The following is an 18,366-nucleotide window of genomic DNA, read 5'->3' as shown; positions in this document are numbered from 1 at the left end:
GCTAATTATTAGCATTTATTGTTTGTATTGCAGAATCTCACAAAAGCCTCAACCAGGATCCAGCCCCCATCACGCTGGGTGTTCTGCATAGCAAGTGACACGCAAGGGAGGCGCGTCACATCATCAGAACGTTGCTGGACATGCCCTAAGGGCAGGACGCAGTTACTAGATAACAGTGACAGCTGAGTCACCCTCCGTGGGTGTCCCATACACCAAACCCCTCCAGTGTACAACGCTTGAGCGAAGAATGTATTACAGCAAAGTAAGGCCCCAAAAGCACAAGCAGAGACCTGAAAATCGGGCCCCGGGATTGTCAAAACAGGCTCATTTTGGCTCCAAACCTGCACTCACTTAAACACAGGCAAAACTTTCCTCTCCTGAGCAGCCCCATTGCCGTTCATTCTGGGTGTCGTTGGTCCAATAAAAGGAGCCTCTTGGGGGGCTGTTTTTCTCTGGTTTGGACTTGGGAATACATTGAATGGAATGCCCCGTGCTCAGCAATTGTGGTGGTGCTCAGAGTTAGCTAATCACCCATTCCCTGGTACACACCAGAGAGAGCGGCTGTTCCCAAAGATTGGCAGGCAGGTCCGCTGAGGGCCCCAAGGCCAGGCCAGCTGTGATGGAAAGTTATCATTCATGTTTATTATTTACCCAGCACCAGAGTGTGCAGGGCACTCGCTCCCCCTGCCCAGCCACTCTAACAATCTGTCTGAATATCTCAGCTGCTGTCTTGGCGATGGCTGAACTAGGGTTACCATTCATCCGGATTTACCCGGACATGTCCTCCTTTTTGTTCTAAAAATAGCGTCGGGGGGGAATTTGTAAAGCACTCAAAATGTCCGGGATTTCCCCCCTCCCCCGGCAGAGCAGAGCGAGCAGCTGGGAGGGCTGCAGGAAAGTCCCAGGCTGGACTCCAGAGCAGCTGTAGAGGAGCCGGATCCGCCCTGCATTCTGAGCCAGAGGCAGCTCTCCCCTGCAGCCCAGTCCAGCAGCACTGTGCAGGGCCAGGGACCGGGTTTTGTTGTGCTGGGGAGCGCAGCCACGTGTCCGGCTCGGCTCGCACAGAGCCCAACACCCTGTTCTGAGCAGCAGGGTAAGGGGGCCAGGGGGCAGGAGAAGGGGCAGGGAGGTTCTGGAGGGGGCAGTCAAGAAACGGGGGGGGGCTTTTTGGGGGGAGTGGAGAAAGTTTTGGGCAGTCAGGGTACAGGTAGGGGGTAGGGTCCTGGGGGGCAGTTGCGGGGGTCTTAGGAGGGGGCAGTTAGGGGACAAGGAGCGGGGGGGTGGGGGGTTGGGAGTTCTGGGGGGGGCTGTCAGGGGGCAGGAGTGCGGAGAGGGATCGGAGCAGTCAGGGGACAGGGAGCAGAGGGGTTTAGATGGGTTGGGAGTTCTGGGGGGGGCTGTCAGGGGGCAGGAGTGCGGAGAGGGATCGGAGCAGTCAGGGGACAGGGAGCAGAGGGGTTTAGATGGGTTGGGAGTTCTGGGGGGGGCTGTCAGGGGGTGGGGAGTGGTTGGATGGGGCGTGGGAGTCCCAGGGGTCTGTCTGGGGGTGGGGGTGTGGATAAGGGTTAGGGCAGTCAGGGGACAAGAGGCAGGGAGGCTTAGATAGGGAGTGGAGTCCTGGGGGGCAGTTAGGGGCAGGGGTCCCAGGAGGGGGCAGTCAGGGGACAAGGAACGGGGGGAGGGTTGGAGGTTCTGGGGGGGCGGGAAGTGGGAGGGGCTAGGGCGGGGCTCCTCCCGTCCTCTTTTTTGCTTGCTGAAATATGGTAACCCTAGCTGAACTCAACTCACGGAGCTCTTCGTTCTTCCCTCTGGGTCCTGTGAGTCTGAGCTAAGGACTGGTGGTTCAACCCCCTGGAACATGTGCATTCTGCTAGCTGATGGCCACGGTTTCATGGTGAGTGCGGCCGTGGGCAGTGATGTGCTGCCATCATCTTACGGAAAAGCCCCCACCAAGTTCTCTCTCTCAGCCCCATGGGCCAATGGCCTTGAAGAGAGCCGGGATGAGAGACCAGGAATTTATTTGTCTTCCCATTTAAACAAAAACACTTCCTCAGAACCTCAGAACTGAGAAAGAAGGCATCAGTAGCTGGCAAACACTTATGCTGAGTATAAATCAGAGAAGCCCCAAGACTGCTTTAACTTACATCAGGCACTAGGCAGGGCCCTGAATGGGCCCCGGATACAGGAAGTGCACAGGTCGCTTAAAGGGACTGTCTCTCTCCACGGCCATCAGCATCCTTTGTTCCTGTCCCAAGCCCCAGAAGCAGAGTAAGTGAGAACCCGGCCCACTGTATGTGGGAAAGGCAGATAACATACTCCTGAACATCAGAACTAGTGCTTTAGAAATCTGGCTTTTCTGTCAAGCTGTACTGGGTGCCCCACATGCAGCTGACGGGGATCTGAGCAGATGGACAGGGGCCTGCGGGCGTGAAAGACCAGCTCCGTTAGGTAGAGTCTCTGTGCAGTGGGAGCTGCAGGTGCCAGCACCTGGCAGGATCTGGCCCTGCGTGTCTCATAGCATTCTGCACTCCACCAGGTGACATGCGTCAAACAGGAAGCCACCATCCGTCACAGCTCTCTGAGCATAACTGACCGGGGGGGGCCTCACCTCTAGGCTAATTCAAGGGTGGAGAACATGAGCCGTTTCTTTTTTCCGTTCCTTATAGGGCTGCGGTTCCTTCGGCACGAGGCTCTGCAAGCAGGGGCTCTTCAGAGTCCCCCGGGGGCCAGCACAGGTTTTGGTTCCACATTTCTAGAGATAGTAGATGGGATACGCGACCGCGCAGTAATAGTCAGCATGGTCCTCGGCCTGGACCGCGGCGATGGTCAGAACGCAGGCGTTGCTGGCAGGGTCTTTGGACGCAGAGAAGCGGTCCGGAATCCCAGAGGGCTTGTCCTTGTCCACCTCCGAGTTATAATAGAGCAGGTACCTCGGAGGGCTGCCAGGTCTCTGCTGGTACCAGGAGACCCCGAACTCCCGGATGTTGTACCCAGGATTCAGGGCACAAGAGAGTTTCACCGTTTGTCCCGGCAACACTAAAATGGAGGCCGGCTGAGTCAGCACCGGCTGCGCCCTGGAAGCTGAACGAAACAAGGGCGCAGTTACGGACGGAATGTGCCAATCCCACCCCCAGTGGCTGAACTGTGACATTATCCCCTCCGGCGTCGCCTCCGCACCAGCTATAGGTTAACCTCTCGCGTGCCACACCTCCGGCAGCCCACCTGACCACACCTGCCTGCCCCGCCCGGCCCTGTCTGCAGCGCAGCGATAGCTCAGCACAGGAGCCTCGCCCTTGGGTCCCTCCCTCTGCAGAACTCCCTGATCGCCTCCGCCTCCCACGGGAACCTACCTGGCACCAAAACCCCTGGGAGGAGGAGAGCCAGGAGGCGCAGCACCATGGCGAAGGCCTTGGAGGGAGCCAGAGGGAAAGGAATCGGCAGCCGCTGTGCAGCCGGGCCCCTGGCTCTGTGCAAACCTGCAGCAGCTTTAGAGCCCTGGGGCGCCAGGCAAGCCAGGTGGTCTATGCAAATGAGCCCTGGGGCTCAGGGACTCCAGCAGCTGATCAGGTGACTATCGGCTGCTCTCTGCACTATTCAGCCACAAGGCCGACACTTGAGGATGAAGCTTCAGTCACCGCAGGGAAGAACGGATTCAGGGCTGACAACCCGGCTGTGTTTTGGGCTATGGCATTTGCTGCTGAATCCAACCTCCTCCTCTTGTCTGTCCCCCTCCCCCCTGCAGGTGCCGTGCGCATGAGACATGGAGCCGGGTTCTATTCCAGCTCTGCCCACAGACCTCCCATGTGCCCCTAGGTAGCTCACGTCCTCTCTCTGGGTCTCCGTTTCCCCACTTATAAAGCAGGGATAATACAACCCACCTCCCCCACAAGAGCTGGGAGGCTGAACTCATCCATATTTGAGAAATGCTCAGATGGAAAGTGCTACGGGAGGAGAATCTAAGACCAGGCTCCTTTCTGGGCAGAGCAAGCCGCTTTCCTTCAGAGACTGGAGATCCATCCAGAGCCGGTCCCTGCGCTAGGTGTCAAAGTGCAGGAGCCTTTCCCCAGGCTGCTGTCTAATCACAGACACAGACCACAGATGGACCCGGGGCTGTTCCTGAGACTAAATCACCGTGACAAGAGCTACTGCTGCTCGGCCGTGGAACACAGGAACAACCTGCCCGGCCTTCTGCCTGGACGCCAGCGCTGCAGCAGCCCTGCTGCAAGTGTGTGTGGAACCAGAGGATCGGTCTAGGAACCTGGTCTCTCTGCTATGGCTGCTGCTGTAATAATAGCAGCACATAAATACACCTAGGGACACGCCCAGGCCCAGGAGACAGTGACATGGAGAGTGTCTGCGGGATCTGGAAGCGGAGGAGAAAAGGGACTGCCAACATCACACATGATAAGACACATCCCCAGCCACATCAGGCCCCAGAGGGGAAATCCTGCATCCTACATGGTACTGGCACCACCAGGAGAGGCCCAGAGAGAGACACCACAGGGACATTCTGCAGCAGTCAAAGGCCAAAGCCCCATGGCTCCAACAGGCTTTAGAGTGACATGGGAGATCATTAGGCAAATTAGCTCCAGGCCCTCAGATGTTATTGGACAGGTAAATCAATACGGGAATGCTACCTATGGTAATTCAGAGGATTGGCCTGTAGCTTCCTGTAATGATTTAAAGGCCACATCTCAAGTATCAGTGACGCACTCTCTACACTTGCAGGGTAAGGAACTGGAAAGAAATTCCTGGGCTTGCAAATCTTTTAAACGGAGGCATCAGCAGACAGCAGGCCGGCCAGCCAGGGCTCTGGATGTAGAGGGGAAGAAGGTTTGATAGAGGGCCTGGCTTAGCCAGACCAAACAAGCTTAACTGGGGATGAGTAGCCCCTGGAGTATGGGAGAAGGTTCTGATGGACATTCGTGGGGAAGAGCAGAGGGATGAGGGATTTTCACAGGTCTGGAGGTTCGGATAAGCACCACACTTAAAATTGAATCATCCAGCATTTTGGGGGTCACTCGTCACTACTGCCAAGGAGATGCTGGTCTAGGTCACTTATGCTGCACCGTTTGGCACAGTCAGCATCTCCTCAGGAGACCCCAAGGCTGAAATAGCAGCAGATGCCATAGGTCAGGATCGGGGGGCGTTGGTGCAGTTGTGAGGAGGACGTGTGCACAGGACCTGCCCATGTGAGGGGCACGTGGAAATGAGCAATAATGCCAGGGGTCAGTGAAGAGGAGAAATGGGTCCTGGCTGGAAGGGAAGCTCAGCTCCATTTCCTGATATGATTGAATCGAATCCCACCTTTGACGTCAAACGAACGGCAGTGGGTCAGTGGCGGCTCTGGAGATCGCAGTGCTGGGACACCTGCGGAGGGTGTCATTGGGGAAGGGAATGGAGGGATTTCCAAGCCTGCAACAGTGATTCAGAGAAAGAAAAGAGAGAGTAAAATGTACAGGAAGGTGAAATGAGATGAGACGAGGAGAGATGCCATTGCTGGTCATGGCTGAGGGGCTGAGCACTGTCCTACACACTGTGTGCTGTGAAGCTACTAAGGGGTTCCACGCTGGTTCTCTATGTGACTATAGCACTGTGCACCTTGTGGGTTTTGTCCCAAATTGAACAATAATAATCAGCCTCATCCTCGGGCTGCACCCGTGAAATGTTTAAATACCCTTTGTCGAGGCTGTGATCTTTGGAGCCCGAGAATCTCTCCGGAACCCCCTCTCCTCTCTTTAAACCACTTTTTGCACAGTACTCCAGAATGATACTGGGGGCACTGCCAGATTTTTGCTGGTACCAGTCTACACAATAATCCTTAAACTTGGCCGCACTCATGACACATTTCAGAGTGACTGATTCCCCGGATGCGATAGACACAGAGGGCTCCTGGGTCAGGACAGGCTGGGTCTGTACGTCTGCAGGAAGCAAAGACAGTGTTATTGAGGCTGCTAGTGGGCAAGCAATGCTGTCAACTGGGCTTGCAATAGTCATCGAACCAAAGGGTTCTCCAACCTACTGCACCAGCCCCGTAATCTGGTGTAGACCCAAGTGACATAACTTTACTAAAACTCCATACAGATGGGAGGCAGAGCTGGCTCTGCCCCCTGGGAGACGCTGAGAAAGCAAACCCTTCTTTGCTTTCAAGGGTTTCCTCTGCACAAGGGCGCTCTGGTCCTGACTGGGGCCTCTGGGCACTAATGCAATTCATCATCATCCTCTCCCATCTCTGAATGCAGCAGCGACCTGCGGAGACAGGAGCAAGCAGCATGAACTCAGGTGTTGGAATGTACTGCCCTCTAGTGGGGACTGGGTGCTATAGCACTGCCTGTGTACAAGCCTTGCTATGTGAGTGTCCAGTTTATAATGACCCTGCTCTCCTGGTCACAGGAAATGAGCAATCCCCGTAGGGACACACTCGGCCCTTGTGCAGCATGTGACCATTCCGCCTCCTCTGGCTTCTCTCACGCCAATGGCCTGGAAGGGATTTTGCAGGTTTAAGGTCAGGCGGCCACACAGACAAACACAAACTGGGCTAAGCCGCCTGGATGACTCCTTTAACACCCTGAGGGCCAGCCAGTGTTAATGACCCTCCTTCCCCTGGTCCTGGCTGCACCCGAACTGGCAGAGAGGTAGTCTCAGCACGTCAGGTGACAGTCCCAAGCGGGATCTCTGTGACCGAGCCCGTCACAGAGGTTAGACCTTAAAAACAGAACTCCTGTCGGCTCTGCAGGACCATTACAGATCCCACAGACATTTCATCACAGCAGAAGTTTGCCCCAGTGTCCTCAGTGAAAATTCCTCTCTTCCGTCCCCCAACTAATGGGGCTGTGTGACTTTCCATATTCACCCCCGTCCCCCACAGCTGACTGCATTTCATGCAGGTTGTCTACAGGACATATCCTTTGCGAGGCACTTTGGGATCTCTCGGGGTGAGAGGTGCCATCGCAGTATCCTGCCTGCTCCACCTTTCACCAGGGACCCTGACAACAAAGACTGTGAAAGGCAAAGTCACTGGATGTGCTTTTCCTTTGGCCAATCCCAGACTCATGGCAGAGTGGAAATGCAGGATATTGGCCTTCACACCTGATTCAACTTTAAACAGTCAGAGCCTAATGCTGCTTAATTACACAGCTGAAATGACGCCAACAAAACTGGCAATTCTTTAATGATTATCGTTATTATTTGTATTACAGCAGTGACGTGCTCCTGCCAAGGTTCCCAGACCCCCTGCCTCACTGCCCCTGCTCACCAACCACCCTCTCAACTCCCACCAAACCCGCCCCCATCAGCTGACTTCTGTCAGCTCAGCAAATGCAGGTTCATCCCCACAGACAGAGCATGTGGGATCTAGATCAAAGCAGCTCAGACCCTGCTCCAGGACGGGGATTTCCCTTTTACAGTTTAACACCCACAATACAGCCTGCAAAACTCTATTCACCCCCTTGCCTGGGGTGAGCAATTCACAGGGCTGAGATGCAGTGTGTGTCCCCTCCCCCGCACGCCGAACGTGCTTCAGACTCCGTGGCCAGGCCAGCTGGGGGCACTCAGTGCTGGGGGGACGTGCTCAGACTGCAATATATGTGCAGAGTGTGTTAGGGAAACAGGGGATGGTGATTTCAAGGGGAACAGGGGCAGGGGAGCACCCTGCTGAGGATTTATCCTTCTCATCTGCCTGGACTGCCGCCCTGATGGCTTTGGACTCTACCTCCATTTGGGGAGATACCAACTGCCCCATGTGCGGACTCAGAGCTACTGGGCCCATGGCCCCACGCTGCACTTGCTCTGTGACCCTGATTTGACAGTGTGTAAATCCTGCACACAGCGATGTATCTCTGCTGGACTGGTGTCTGCTCTGCCATGGCTGGGCTAGGGGAGCAGGGAGACGGTGCATTGTGCTCTGCAGCCACCTCTAGGGAGGCCAGGATACAAATCACTGAGTTCCAGTTCATCTACCTGTCCTGCCTCCTCTTCCTGCCCCGTGTCACCCTATTAGTTTTAGGGAGCAAAAGGCTTTGGGGTTCACATTGCAGGGATGAGGGGAAAGCGGAGCTGCCCAGCCAAGTACTCACGTGCAAACCGTCGCTACAGGAGGGTGTGAGCAGCCCCGTGATACCATTCAGATAATGGATTTACACAGAATTCCACACGGATGGATCTGGACTGAGGTCGCACCCACCCCACATCACACACACGTGGCCAAGACTCCTCTCCCCGTCCTCCACTGCCTTGGATTTTTGCTATTTCCAACTGTTATACAGAGCCCTTGGCTGGAGTTATTCTCTCAGCGTCTCCTGCTGTCGGTACTCTAGGGATATTGGGCCATTCCCTGCTGACACATTCATTGGATGACGCTGGATTTAGTCTCTGATGAAGACAGGAACACAGAGTAGCGGCCATCTTGGATCAGGCCCCTCTGGGCCCTCAGGATAGTACGGAATCCAAGTGACTGGGTTCACTTTGTGTGAGATTTGGCTATTCAGATCCTGGCTACCAAACCCTTCCTGTCACTGATGGGCTCACTGGCACCAGACCTCCACCCACACACATGATTTCACAGCTCTCCTGTGGCAGGTATCAGCTTCAGACACGCCTGGGTCACTTCTAGAAGTGCAGGGGGTGGAGGAGCAGATGGGAACATGTGGCCCGTGTAGCAGGAGATGGGGAGGGTGTAGAGAACATGACAGTCCTCAGCCTGCCATGGACGCTGGAACAGCCCCATTGCGCAGAGGATCCCAGCGCTCCCAATCTGCGGGCAGCTCCCGCCCACCCCTCACCTTCCCCCATGCAGTGCCAGGAGATCTGTCTAGGAGGAGGGGGATGTACTGTGAGGGAAAAGATATCCCTTCAGCAAAGGCCGGGTACAACACGTCCAAGGGAGCCTCTCTCTGGCTACATCTGTGCCCCACTAGCCTCAAAGCTCTTCCTCAGAATCTCACTCGGTGTTGGTCAGTGAAATGTGAAAGGTTTTTGTCTCGGTTCCCTCTCTCATTACACCACTGTGAGCATCTTAGCGCTGTCGTCCCAAGTCAGACAGTAATAATCAGCGTCATCCTCGGCTTGGAGCCCAGAGATGGTTAAGTAGCCAACACTGCCGGAGGCAGAGACAGAGAACCAGTCTGGGACCCCAGAGCCCCTGTCTGTGCTAGAATCACTGAAATAATAGAGCAGGTATCTGGGAGGATTCCCGGGGGTCTGTTGGTACCAGCCTATTCCATAGCTGCTGATGTTGTATCCTCCACTGACGCTGCACGAGAGTTTCACTGTCTGCCCTGGAGACGCTGACATTGAGGGCGGCTGCGTCACCACGTGCTGGGCACAAGAACCTGCCAGAGACAAAACTCAGATCTGTTAGTGCTGCACGGCTTGTGCTAAACTCCTCATTAGCTCATTTACCTGCCCCCCAAAAGTCATCCTGGTGGGGAATTACCTGCCAGGAACAGCCCCAGGAGACAGAGAGGCAGAGCGCACCGGGCCATGGTGCAGGGAGGAGATGGACAGAGGGAGAGAAGGAGCCAACCCTGTCCTTGGCTTTCAACTGGTTCCTGCCTTTGTGAAATCCTGTAGCAGCTTTTAGAGCCATAAGAGGTAGGCCACATGCAAATGAGCCCTGGGGGGCAGGCCTGGGAAAGCTAGAATGCAAATGAGCTGTGGTGCTCTCCAACCTGGCCAGCTGCTCACTGGGATCTTGTCATAATTATTTAGCACATTTGACTTTTTCTGCCAATTAATCACTCTGCTGGCCCTTATTTCCCCAGCAGTAAGAGGATTTGCATGGGAGAAACGGGAAAAGCTGAACTATGGGTTTGTCTTCCAAAGCCCAACCCAGGTGTGTACTAAAGACCCCAACTGACCCGAGAAAACCCATGTTGAGCCCTAGCCCAGCCTGCAGCTCTGACAGAGAATTTCATCACTTCTCCCTCAACTAGTTTTTGAGGTCTTGGCCACCAGACTAATACAATCGCCCCATCTAGTGATCGGAAACAGTATTTTCTTTCCCTTCTTCACTGCACTTTCCTGTTTGTGCACCTGGTCAATTTGTGCATTGATCGGCCTGCACAAGTTTACCTTCCTCAGACCACAGAGGTTCCCCAGGGAGAGTCCAGCTGTTGAGATGTAAGTGACTTAGTTCCTGCTGCCTTGTGCTTAGTATTGGATACAAATTAGATAACGTGCTTCACAGAACTTCTGATTTTGTTTTCTTAATGGCCAGATTAAAATGGGCTCAGTCCACTTTCTGTGTGTGCCCACTAGCTTTGTGCATGATCTCTGCAGACCCAGTTTCCATAATATTTGGACATACGTGAGAAAATCCGATCACTTGTGTGTGTAAGTGACAGTGTTCAAAAATATGAGTCCAAATGATGGTGCGTGATACATTGCATGTGCACAAACAAAGGCCTCACAGGGAAAAGTGGCCCTTTTCATGTTTTGTTTCAGCAGAAAATCGTAGGGGATGGGCAAAGAAAGGGCAGGCAGGAAATATAATTATACACATACTAAAGTATTATTAGTTTTGTTCACACAGTGCTGCTGGTGTACCTGACGTCACACACTAGTGATATCTAGCAAACAAAGAACACAGCCCTGCCCCAGACAGGCGACAGCCTGGAGGCACGAGGCAGTGCAAGAGAGCAAAGGTGAAACAGGAGAAACACACAGTGCTGGGTGGGTGTTACAGCTGGAATGTTTCACTGAACCTGTGGGTCGTTAGCAGCTGTATGAAGGAGAAGGAAGGTGCTTAGTGAACACAAATGGGAAACTGGCTGATCCCAGTGTAAGGTGCAGTATGAAGGAAACATAAAGGACAACATCCCCGAGCTCTCTCAGACTCCCCGCTACACTCGAGCCTCTGTCCCTTCTAGCCCCAGTTCTTTCCTCTCCCTACAAGTTTGTTGACTCAGCCAAATCCCCCTCTGCTCAGCCCACTCTCCCCAGCAGTAAGCTCTCTTGGGGTATTGTGCTCTACAGCCACCTTTAGGGAGGCCAGGATACAAATCACTGTCCTGGATTCCTCTTTCTGCTCCAGTGTCATCCCATCCGCGTTCGGGAGGAAAAGGTTTTGGGGCTCACATTCCAGGGAGGAGAGGAGAGTGGAGCTGTCCACCAAAGTGCTCACATTGAACCCTCCTCAGGCTTTGAAGGCGGGGGTTAAAACTGTCATAAGGAAATGAAGGTCTCCGTAGCTCCAAAGGGTTTGTGCTTCCCAATCAGACTATTAATATAGTGGATTTACACAGAATTCCTCATGGCTGGATCTGGATTGAGGCTGCCCCCGCCCACCCCAAACACAGACATGGCCAAGACTCCGCTCCCCTGGTCCCGCTGCCTTGGATCTTTAGCTAGTTCCAGAATTTTAAAAGAGCCCTTGGCTGCAATTATTGTCTCACAGTCTCCTGCTGTCGGTACTTTAGGGATATTGGGCCCTTCGCTGCTGGCAGGTTTGCTGGATGAGATGGATCGTGCTGGATTTAGGCTTGGTCTAAAGTACCAATTTACGTCAGTATAACTACTTCACTCCAGCTAGAAAAACCCCACATTAGAATTGGACAAGATGCAGAGAAGGGCAACAAAAAATGCTGAGGGGTATGGAACAGCTTCCGCACGGAGACTGGGACTGTTCAGCTTCAAAGAGAGACGACTAAGGGGAGATCTGATAGAGATCAATAAAATCAGGAATGATGTGGAGAAAGTGAATAAGGAAATGTTATTTACCCCTTCACATAACACAAGAACCAGGGGTCACCCAATGAAATTAATAGACAGCAGGTTTAAAACAAACACAAGGAAATATTTCTTCACACAACGCACAGTCAACCTGTGGAACTGGTTGCCAGGGGATGTTGTGAAGGCCAAAAGGATAATTGGGTTCAAACAAGAAATTAGATCAGTTCATGGAGGCTAGGCCCATCAATGCCTATTAGCTAAGACAGACAGGGATGCCACCCCATGATCTGGGTGACCCTAAACCTCTGACTGCCAGAACCTGATTCTGGATGACAGAGGAGAGATCACTCCATATTTGTCCTGTTCTGTTCATTTGCCGTTAAACATCTGGCACTGGCCACTGTCAGAAGACAGGATCCTGGGCTCAATGACCTTATGCTCTTATTTAAAATAACAAGACATTCATTAATAATAGTATTAAAATGTCCTTTGTTTACTTGCCGAGGCTTGGATTATAGTTATAACGAGTTCTGTAACATGGAACATGGGGAGTGCGGGGAGAGCTGTATAGACAGGGCACCAGGTTTCTGGGAGGCTATGAGAGGAGATCGCTGAGGTGTAGGGGCATTTTTAAATTCTCTTCTCCATGGGTTGTGGGTCCTTGCGGTGATTTGCGATGATTTAGCTGTCATTTCATAGCACCCACGGGTGCACTAAATAGTAGCAACATGTGAAAGATTCCCTTCCCCCACTGCACTCCCCGCTCTTTACAGAAAGCGTATATGAGTTACAACTCACATAGCCCCAGCACTTCGAACCAACCTGGGTCACCATCTACCAGCCCCTCACTCAACAGGGTTTGCAAGAGAAGGGGCAATGTGGAGATCAATGTGAAGCAGGCCCCAGGGCAGGGCAGGCAGACAGTGCCTGGGTGCAGGGGACAGTGACTCCTCAAGGAATGATCAAAGGCGTCTCTCTCTGTTTGTCAGCGAGTCTCTCCCTCTATTGTCTGACGGTGTCTCTAGGGAGTTCATGGTCTGACCCTCACGTGGGCACAGGCAGACAAGCTGTGATGGAGAGTTTTGGTCTCAGTTCTCTATCTCACTGTATCACTGTGATAAGTTTTACTACTGTCATCCCATACGGCACAGTAATAATCAGCCTCATCCTCTGCTTGGACCCCAGAGATGACTAAATTCCAGAGGTTGTTGGAGGTGTCAGGGGAGACGGTGAATCGCTCTGGGATCCCTGTGCCCCTGCCCTGGTCACTGCTAGTTTTATAGTGGTACACTGACCGCGGGGCACTGCCCGGCTTCTGCTGGAGCCATCGCACCCTGTAGCTGGCAATGCTGTACCCTGAGGACATGGTGCAGGCCAGTCTCACATTCTCTCCGGGGGACACGGACACCGAGAGCGTCTGAGTCAGCACAGGCTGCGAGCTGGAACCTGGAACGAGATAGGAAAGAACTGAAATGTGGCTCTGCCTGTGTGAAACCTGTGAGAGGGGCTGAGCCGCTGCCAGCATCTCAGAGCAGAGAATCAGGGGCAACTTTCTACCCTACCCGAGCAGTACGTGAGCAGTGTGAGGAGCAGAGGGGCCCAGGCCATGGTGGGGAATCCAGACGAGCTCGGCTTCCTGGGGGAAACGGGTCTGTGGCTGGAACCCTCCAATTCCCTCTTAAACCCCCAGAGCTCAAAAACGGCCCCTCCATGCAAATCAGCTCCCTGCTCACTGGCTTATAAATGCACCACAGCCCATGGGAGAAAGACAGAGACTCCATAAGTTGAAGCAATTCTCAAAGGACTTATAAAAAAGTCCAATTACCCCGCTGAGATTGTCAGGGTCTCCAGGTAGGAGTCAGCCTCGAACTCTCCCTCAGTGCCCCATCCAATCCACACAAAACCCTGAAACTAAAGTCATCTCCCTGCCTCCCATCCTGACACTACCTCCCTCTTGGTATCCTTCTTCTCTGCTTCTTCAAGTGTAATCTGCATGTTCTTGCCCACAAAGCCCTACAGAACTTCTCACAGCCTCAATATCTGCCCTAGTCCCAGCAGCTCGATTCTGCCAGTGGTACCGGCCTTGGTGACCTGTCTATCCACTCCTCTCACAACCGTCTCTGTGTTGCCTTCCAAGTTCCCCCTATGCAGGGAATGCCCTGGCAATTCTGGGCTGCCAAGCCATCCACTCGCCTCACTCCAGCCCCTCCTGGAGACCCGCTCCTTCCACAGAATGACCCCCCGGACTGAACCAACCCCCATTGTCTATCCATTTACAAAACCTTTAAACCAGACTCTGCGCTGGCTGCCCATTGGTTTCTGAGCAGAGTCTAAGCTGTTGGTTTTGACCTAACAAGCCATACATGGCTTGGCCCAGCCTAGCTGAGAGATCCTCTCCACCCTCGTCATACTGCCCCTGCTGCAATCCGCAGAGGCCCTCAAGCTTTCTCCTCCTCATTAGAAAAGACGGTACGTTCTCCATAAGGGCCCCGTTCCCCCTTTCAGTCTCTTCACCCCCCTTCCCCATCCAAGGGCCGTGTTAACCACATTCTCTGCTAACACCTCTGTGGCTCTGTGCCACCTCGCCCGGGCTGCCCTCAGCACGCAGCAGGAGAAAAGGCTGCTGCTTCACCTTGCTTAATAAACTGCTCCACCTAGCCGCAGGAGAAGTCACTGCCTCTGGCTTCCTCGCCTCTTTGCCTTGTGGGGAACCCCAAAGTGCGTAAGATCCCCTCTCACTGGGGTGGGGGTCTGTTTCCCATAGATCAGTGGCTCTCCTAGGATCAAGGCAGGGATCTGTGCACTCTGACCCTTCCTAGGGGCATGAGAGAAAGTGAAATACCAGAGGAAGCTTCTGCGAGACCGACCTTTTAACACACAGAGCAGGGGGCTGCCCCACAGGCCAGCTGCCTCTAGTGCGGTTTCACCCAGCCCCTTCCCCTCCTCGGGAACACTGGCTATGGCGCAAATCCTGTCCTGGGCCCTGCTGCTGGGGATGGGGCAATCTTTAGCCTTTCCTCCCCGACAGTGCTGTTCCCAGGGGGAAGAGGTGGTGACCAAGGGCAGAGGGGGGATGTCTGAGGGCTACAGGAGGGGAACCCTCGACTGCTCCTGATGTTTGAGTAAGTCCATGTTTTTCCACACCAAGCTGCTTTCGGGTTCTCCCATCACGGCCGCTGGGGCTCTGGGATTGCTGAGCAGTTTGCAGCTGGGCTAGGGACGTAACCACAGGCCTCCATTGCTCACAGGCTGCCCGCCCCACTGAGCAGGAACAGCCCTTATTTCTTTTAGCAAAGCTGTTACCATTGTTTTCACTCCGTCCACCAAGAACCATGATCTTTGCTCAAGCATCACAGGGGTCCCATTCCCCAGCACACAGGGACCGGTCCATAGCGGTCATCTTCCGTTTCTTGGCATTTCAGAGCTCTGTTCCCCTCTAGGGACGGGGGGAGGTACTGCGCTGGGACTCAGCGCGTGGGTAATATAATAGAAGCTTTAGGACTTGGGGACTAAGACTCGGGCGATTGTTCTCATGCTCGGGAATGGGGCAGACGTTGATTTCTGCCTCTGTTTGGCTGTAATGTTCTGACACTGCACTGCCATGGCCCAGCACACACACTCATGCTGTCCACCTGGCCGTCTGTCGCCTACCTCTCTCTTCATTCGCCTTTGTCTCCTTCTCAGGAGGGGACAGAGCGAATTTCCTCACTCCGTGGCATTATCCTCTTTACAGGTACGGTGCCTTTGTGATCAGGGACCCTTTCACTGCAAGGGCAGGGGCCAATCTTTTGGGGGCTGCACTTGGCACCATCATCAGCGGCTCCTTCGGCTCCGCTTCTCCCTGCTGCTGCGTTATTGGGAAAACAGACCAGCCCTTCCTCAGCGCTGTGCTCCAGGGCGCTGCAGGGGTGAAATCAAGGCAGAACCTGCCAGGAGGCCATTCTGCAGATCTCCTGGAGGCAAAGGCCTGTGCAGTTCCCTCACAGCCAGCTCCCCGCCACACTGCGCCTGAGGCCCACGGGCAAATCCAGCCTCTGCTGCCTTCCTGAGAGGAGGCCGAGGGGTCTCACACACAGAACAAGCCCAGGGAGGATCCGTGGTGCTCGGAGGATTCAGTCTCAGTTCCCTATCTGCCTGTCGCACTGTGCACCACAGCAGCACTCAATGTGAGACAGTAATAATCCGCCTCGTCCTCTGCCTGGGCCCCGGTGAGGATTAAATGGCAGGTGTTAGTGGAGGCGTCTTTGGAAGCTGAGAGTCGGTCAGAGACCCCAGACCCCAGCCCCTTGGCAGCTTCGTCTTTGTAATAGAGCAGGTATCTCGGAGGGTTCCCTGCTCTCTGCTGCAGCCAGCTTATGTAGTAGCCACTGATGCTGGTCCCACGGCTCATGGCGCAGGAGAGTCTGACAGTGGCTCCTGGGGACACAGTCTCCGAGGCCGGCTGAGTAAATAGGCCACCGGCAGCTGTGAGAAACAAACAGACATGTTAGAAGTGACCACAGCCAAATCCATGCTGTACTCTGTGTGTCCCTGAATTCCTAGCGTCATCACCTGCCAGGGACAGCCGCAGGAGGCAGAGAGCCAGAGCACATTGGGCCATGGCGCCAGGAGGAGATGGAGAGAGAAGAGAAAGAGCCCGACTCAGTAGCAGGGCTTCTGCTGGTTTGCAGCCCAGTGCTGACTTCGTAACCCCCCCGGTGGCTGCTTTAGAGCCTGTCGCTGTGGGGCAGGGGCAACCCACTATGTAAATGAGCCCTGCAGACCACGGCAGGGTCAGTGTGGCCTGAAATTATTAAACGAGGCAGAGTGAAGGAAACTCGAGGGGTCAGTCAGACCTCAGGGCCAGGCAGTTAGAGCAGCAGCCCACCATTGTGAGTGGCCAGGCTGAGGCAGCGCGGCCAGGGAACGAACCCAGGCCTGGCTGCAACGCCCCAGCATCCAAATAATCCCTGAGATCCCCCGGGAGAGTCAGACACAGAGCACGGAGCCTTGAAGCGGCAAAGGGCCGTTTCTGACCCGGTGAGTGGGGTCGAGGAGGGTGGGGGAGACTGTGTTTCATCTGACATCTTAGCTGCTCTTTCACCGAGCCAGGGGCTGGCAGGACCCTTAGCGGCTCCTGTGCTGACTTAGCTCTTCTGAGGGGGGTTTCAGCACCCATTGCCACAGAGCAAGGCCCAAGCGTCGTGGGGGAGAACCAGGGAACTCCTGGCTGCTCCTGGAACCCTACTGGCGATCCTGAGTCAGAGGGGATTTCAGGGGGCCCTCAAGTCATCAGACTCCTTTCATATGGCTTGTAACGGCACCCCCGGAGTCAGTGGGCGCTGACCCTGTCACGTGACAGACAGACATGTTCAGCCTCCGCCCCAGGGCAGGTGACTGAGGCTTGGAAACAAAGCCAGTCTCTTCCCACCACTCCCGTGTGTCACGCTGCTCTTGTTTCAGAGTAGAAGCCGTGTTAGTCTGTAGCTGCAAAAAGAACAGGAGTACTTGTGGCACCTTAGAGACTAACAAATTTATTAGAGCATAAGCTTTCGTGGACTACAGCCCACTTCTTCGGATACAGCCCACTTCTTCCGATGCATATAGCATCCAAAGAAGTGGGCTGTAGTCCACGAAAGCTTATGCTCTAATAAATTTGTTAGTCTCTAAGGTGCCACAAATACTCCTGTTCTTTTTGCTGCTCTTTTGTGACTCTCCACCTAAGTCGGAATCCCTGGAGAACCGTAGCAGCCACAGCACCATCCCATAGCAACGGCACACGGCGCCGTGACCCATTCCTTTGCCCTGCGTACTTCCTACACCTCAAGTCTTGGGCAACTGGGAGCTGAGCAATTTATTAATCGCCGTGTCCGAACTGCGTTTGTAAATGATATTGCAATATGCTGTGACTCAGTTATGTAGAAACCAGAGGTTGGTTAGGACTCACCTGGGCCTGGCGTTCGCACAACAGTAAGGTCACCCACAAGCACAGCCAGATGCAGGGTGCACCAGCCCAGCAGCCATGTCACAGTCCAGCACTGCCTCTCCCAGCCCCGTCCCTCAGACCGCTCTGTCTGACACCGCTGGGCCTATGGGATCCCATGCACATGGCTACCATCGCCCCAGAGTTCATCTCCCCTCCTGGGGTCCTGTGCCAGTAACAACCTGCTCTGCACCGGGCCACTGGCACTCAGCGATTCACTGCTGTGTCTGGACCCCCCAACCCCAGGCCTCACACACAGAGATCCTGCCTCAGTGCTGCCTTGTAATGAGAGCAGACAGCAAAACCCCTCAGGGGCAAGCAGCTCCCAAAGGGCAGCAGGCAGCACAGAGTTCTCCACCCAAAGCCTCATTCCTGAGCGCGTTTTCAAAAGGATTTCCGTGCCCAGCCTCGTTATATTGGCCAGTGAAGAGCCACTGACTGCTGTGGATACAGCATTGTTCTCAGATAGCCTGACCTTATGCACAGTGAGCTGTATTGGGAAACACATGGCCCTTCTCCCAGTGGGCTCCCGGGAATCTGCCCCGTGAAACCAGAGTCCCCCAAGCAGCGGAATTTGTCTCCATCAATGGAGATTCCACCATTTATCCTTCAAGCCTATGAACGCTGAGATGCTAGAAAGCAAGTGCCCTGGAGGCACGAGGGAAGCAGGCAGTTGTGTGTGTGATGCCTTGGGGGGGTTTGGTCTCAGTTCCCCATGAAGCTGTTGTGCAGTG

General features: G+C 54.3%; 1 protein-coding gene across 1 annotated transcript; it reads right to left on the bottom strand.

Moving 5' to 3' along the window:
- Positions 1–2,752: 2,752 nt before the first annotated feature.
- Positions 2,753–3,399, bottom strand: LOC101943556 (pre-B lymphocyte protein 3-like). Its single transcript, XM_005314146.5, has 2 exons — positions 3,351–3,399; positions 2,753–3,081 (listed from the first exon to the last, which is right to left on the bottom strand). The coding sequence occupies exons 1-2, from the start codon at positions 3,397–3,399 to the stop codon at positions 2,753–2,755; spliced, it is 378 nt and encodes a 125-aa protein (XP_005314203.3).
- Between the last annotated feature and the right edge of the window lie 14,967 nt (positions 3,400–18,366).

Source organism: Chrysemys picta, chromosome 15, assembly GCF_011386835.1.
Source record: "Chrysemys picta bellii isolate R12L10 chromosome 15, ASM1138683v2, whole genome shotgun sequence".
Classification (NCBI taxonomy): Eukaryota; Metazoa; Chordata; order Testudines; family Emydidae; genus Chrysemys; species Chrysemys picta.
This window is presented reverse-complemented; position numbering and strand designations above follow the sequence as displayed.

Coding starts and splice junctions, on each gene's coding strand:
- LOC101943556 (XM_005314146.5), bottom strand. CDS start 3,399: ATGGTGCTGCGCCTCCTGGCTCTCCTCCTCCCAGGGGTTTTGGTGCCA. Junction 3,082..3,350: donor CCCAGGGGTTTTGGTGCCAG/GTAGGTTCCCGT, acceptor TGTTTCGTTCAG/CTTCCAGGGCGCAGCCGGTG.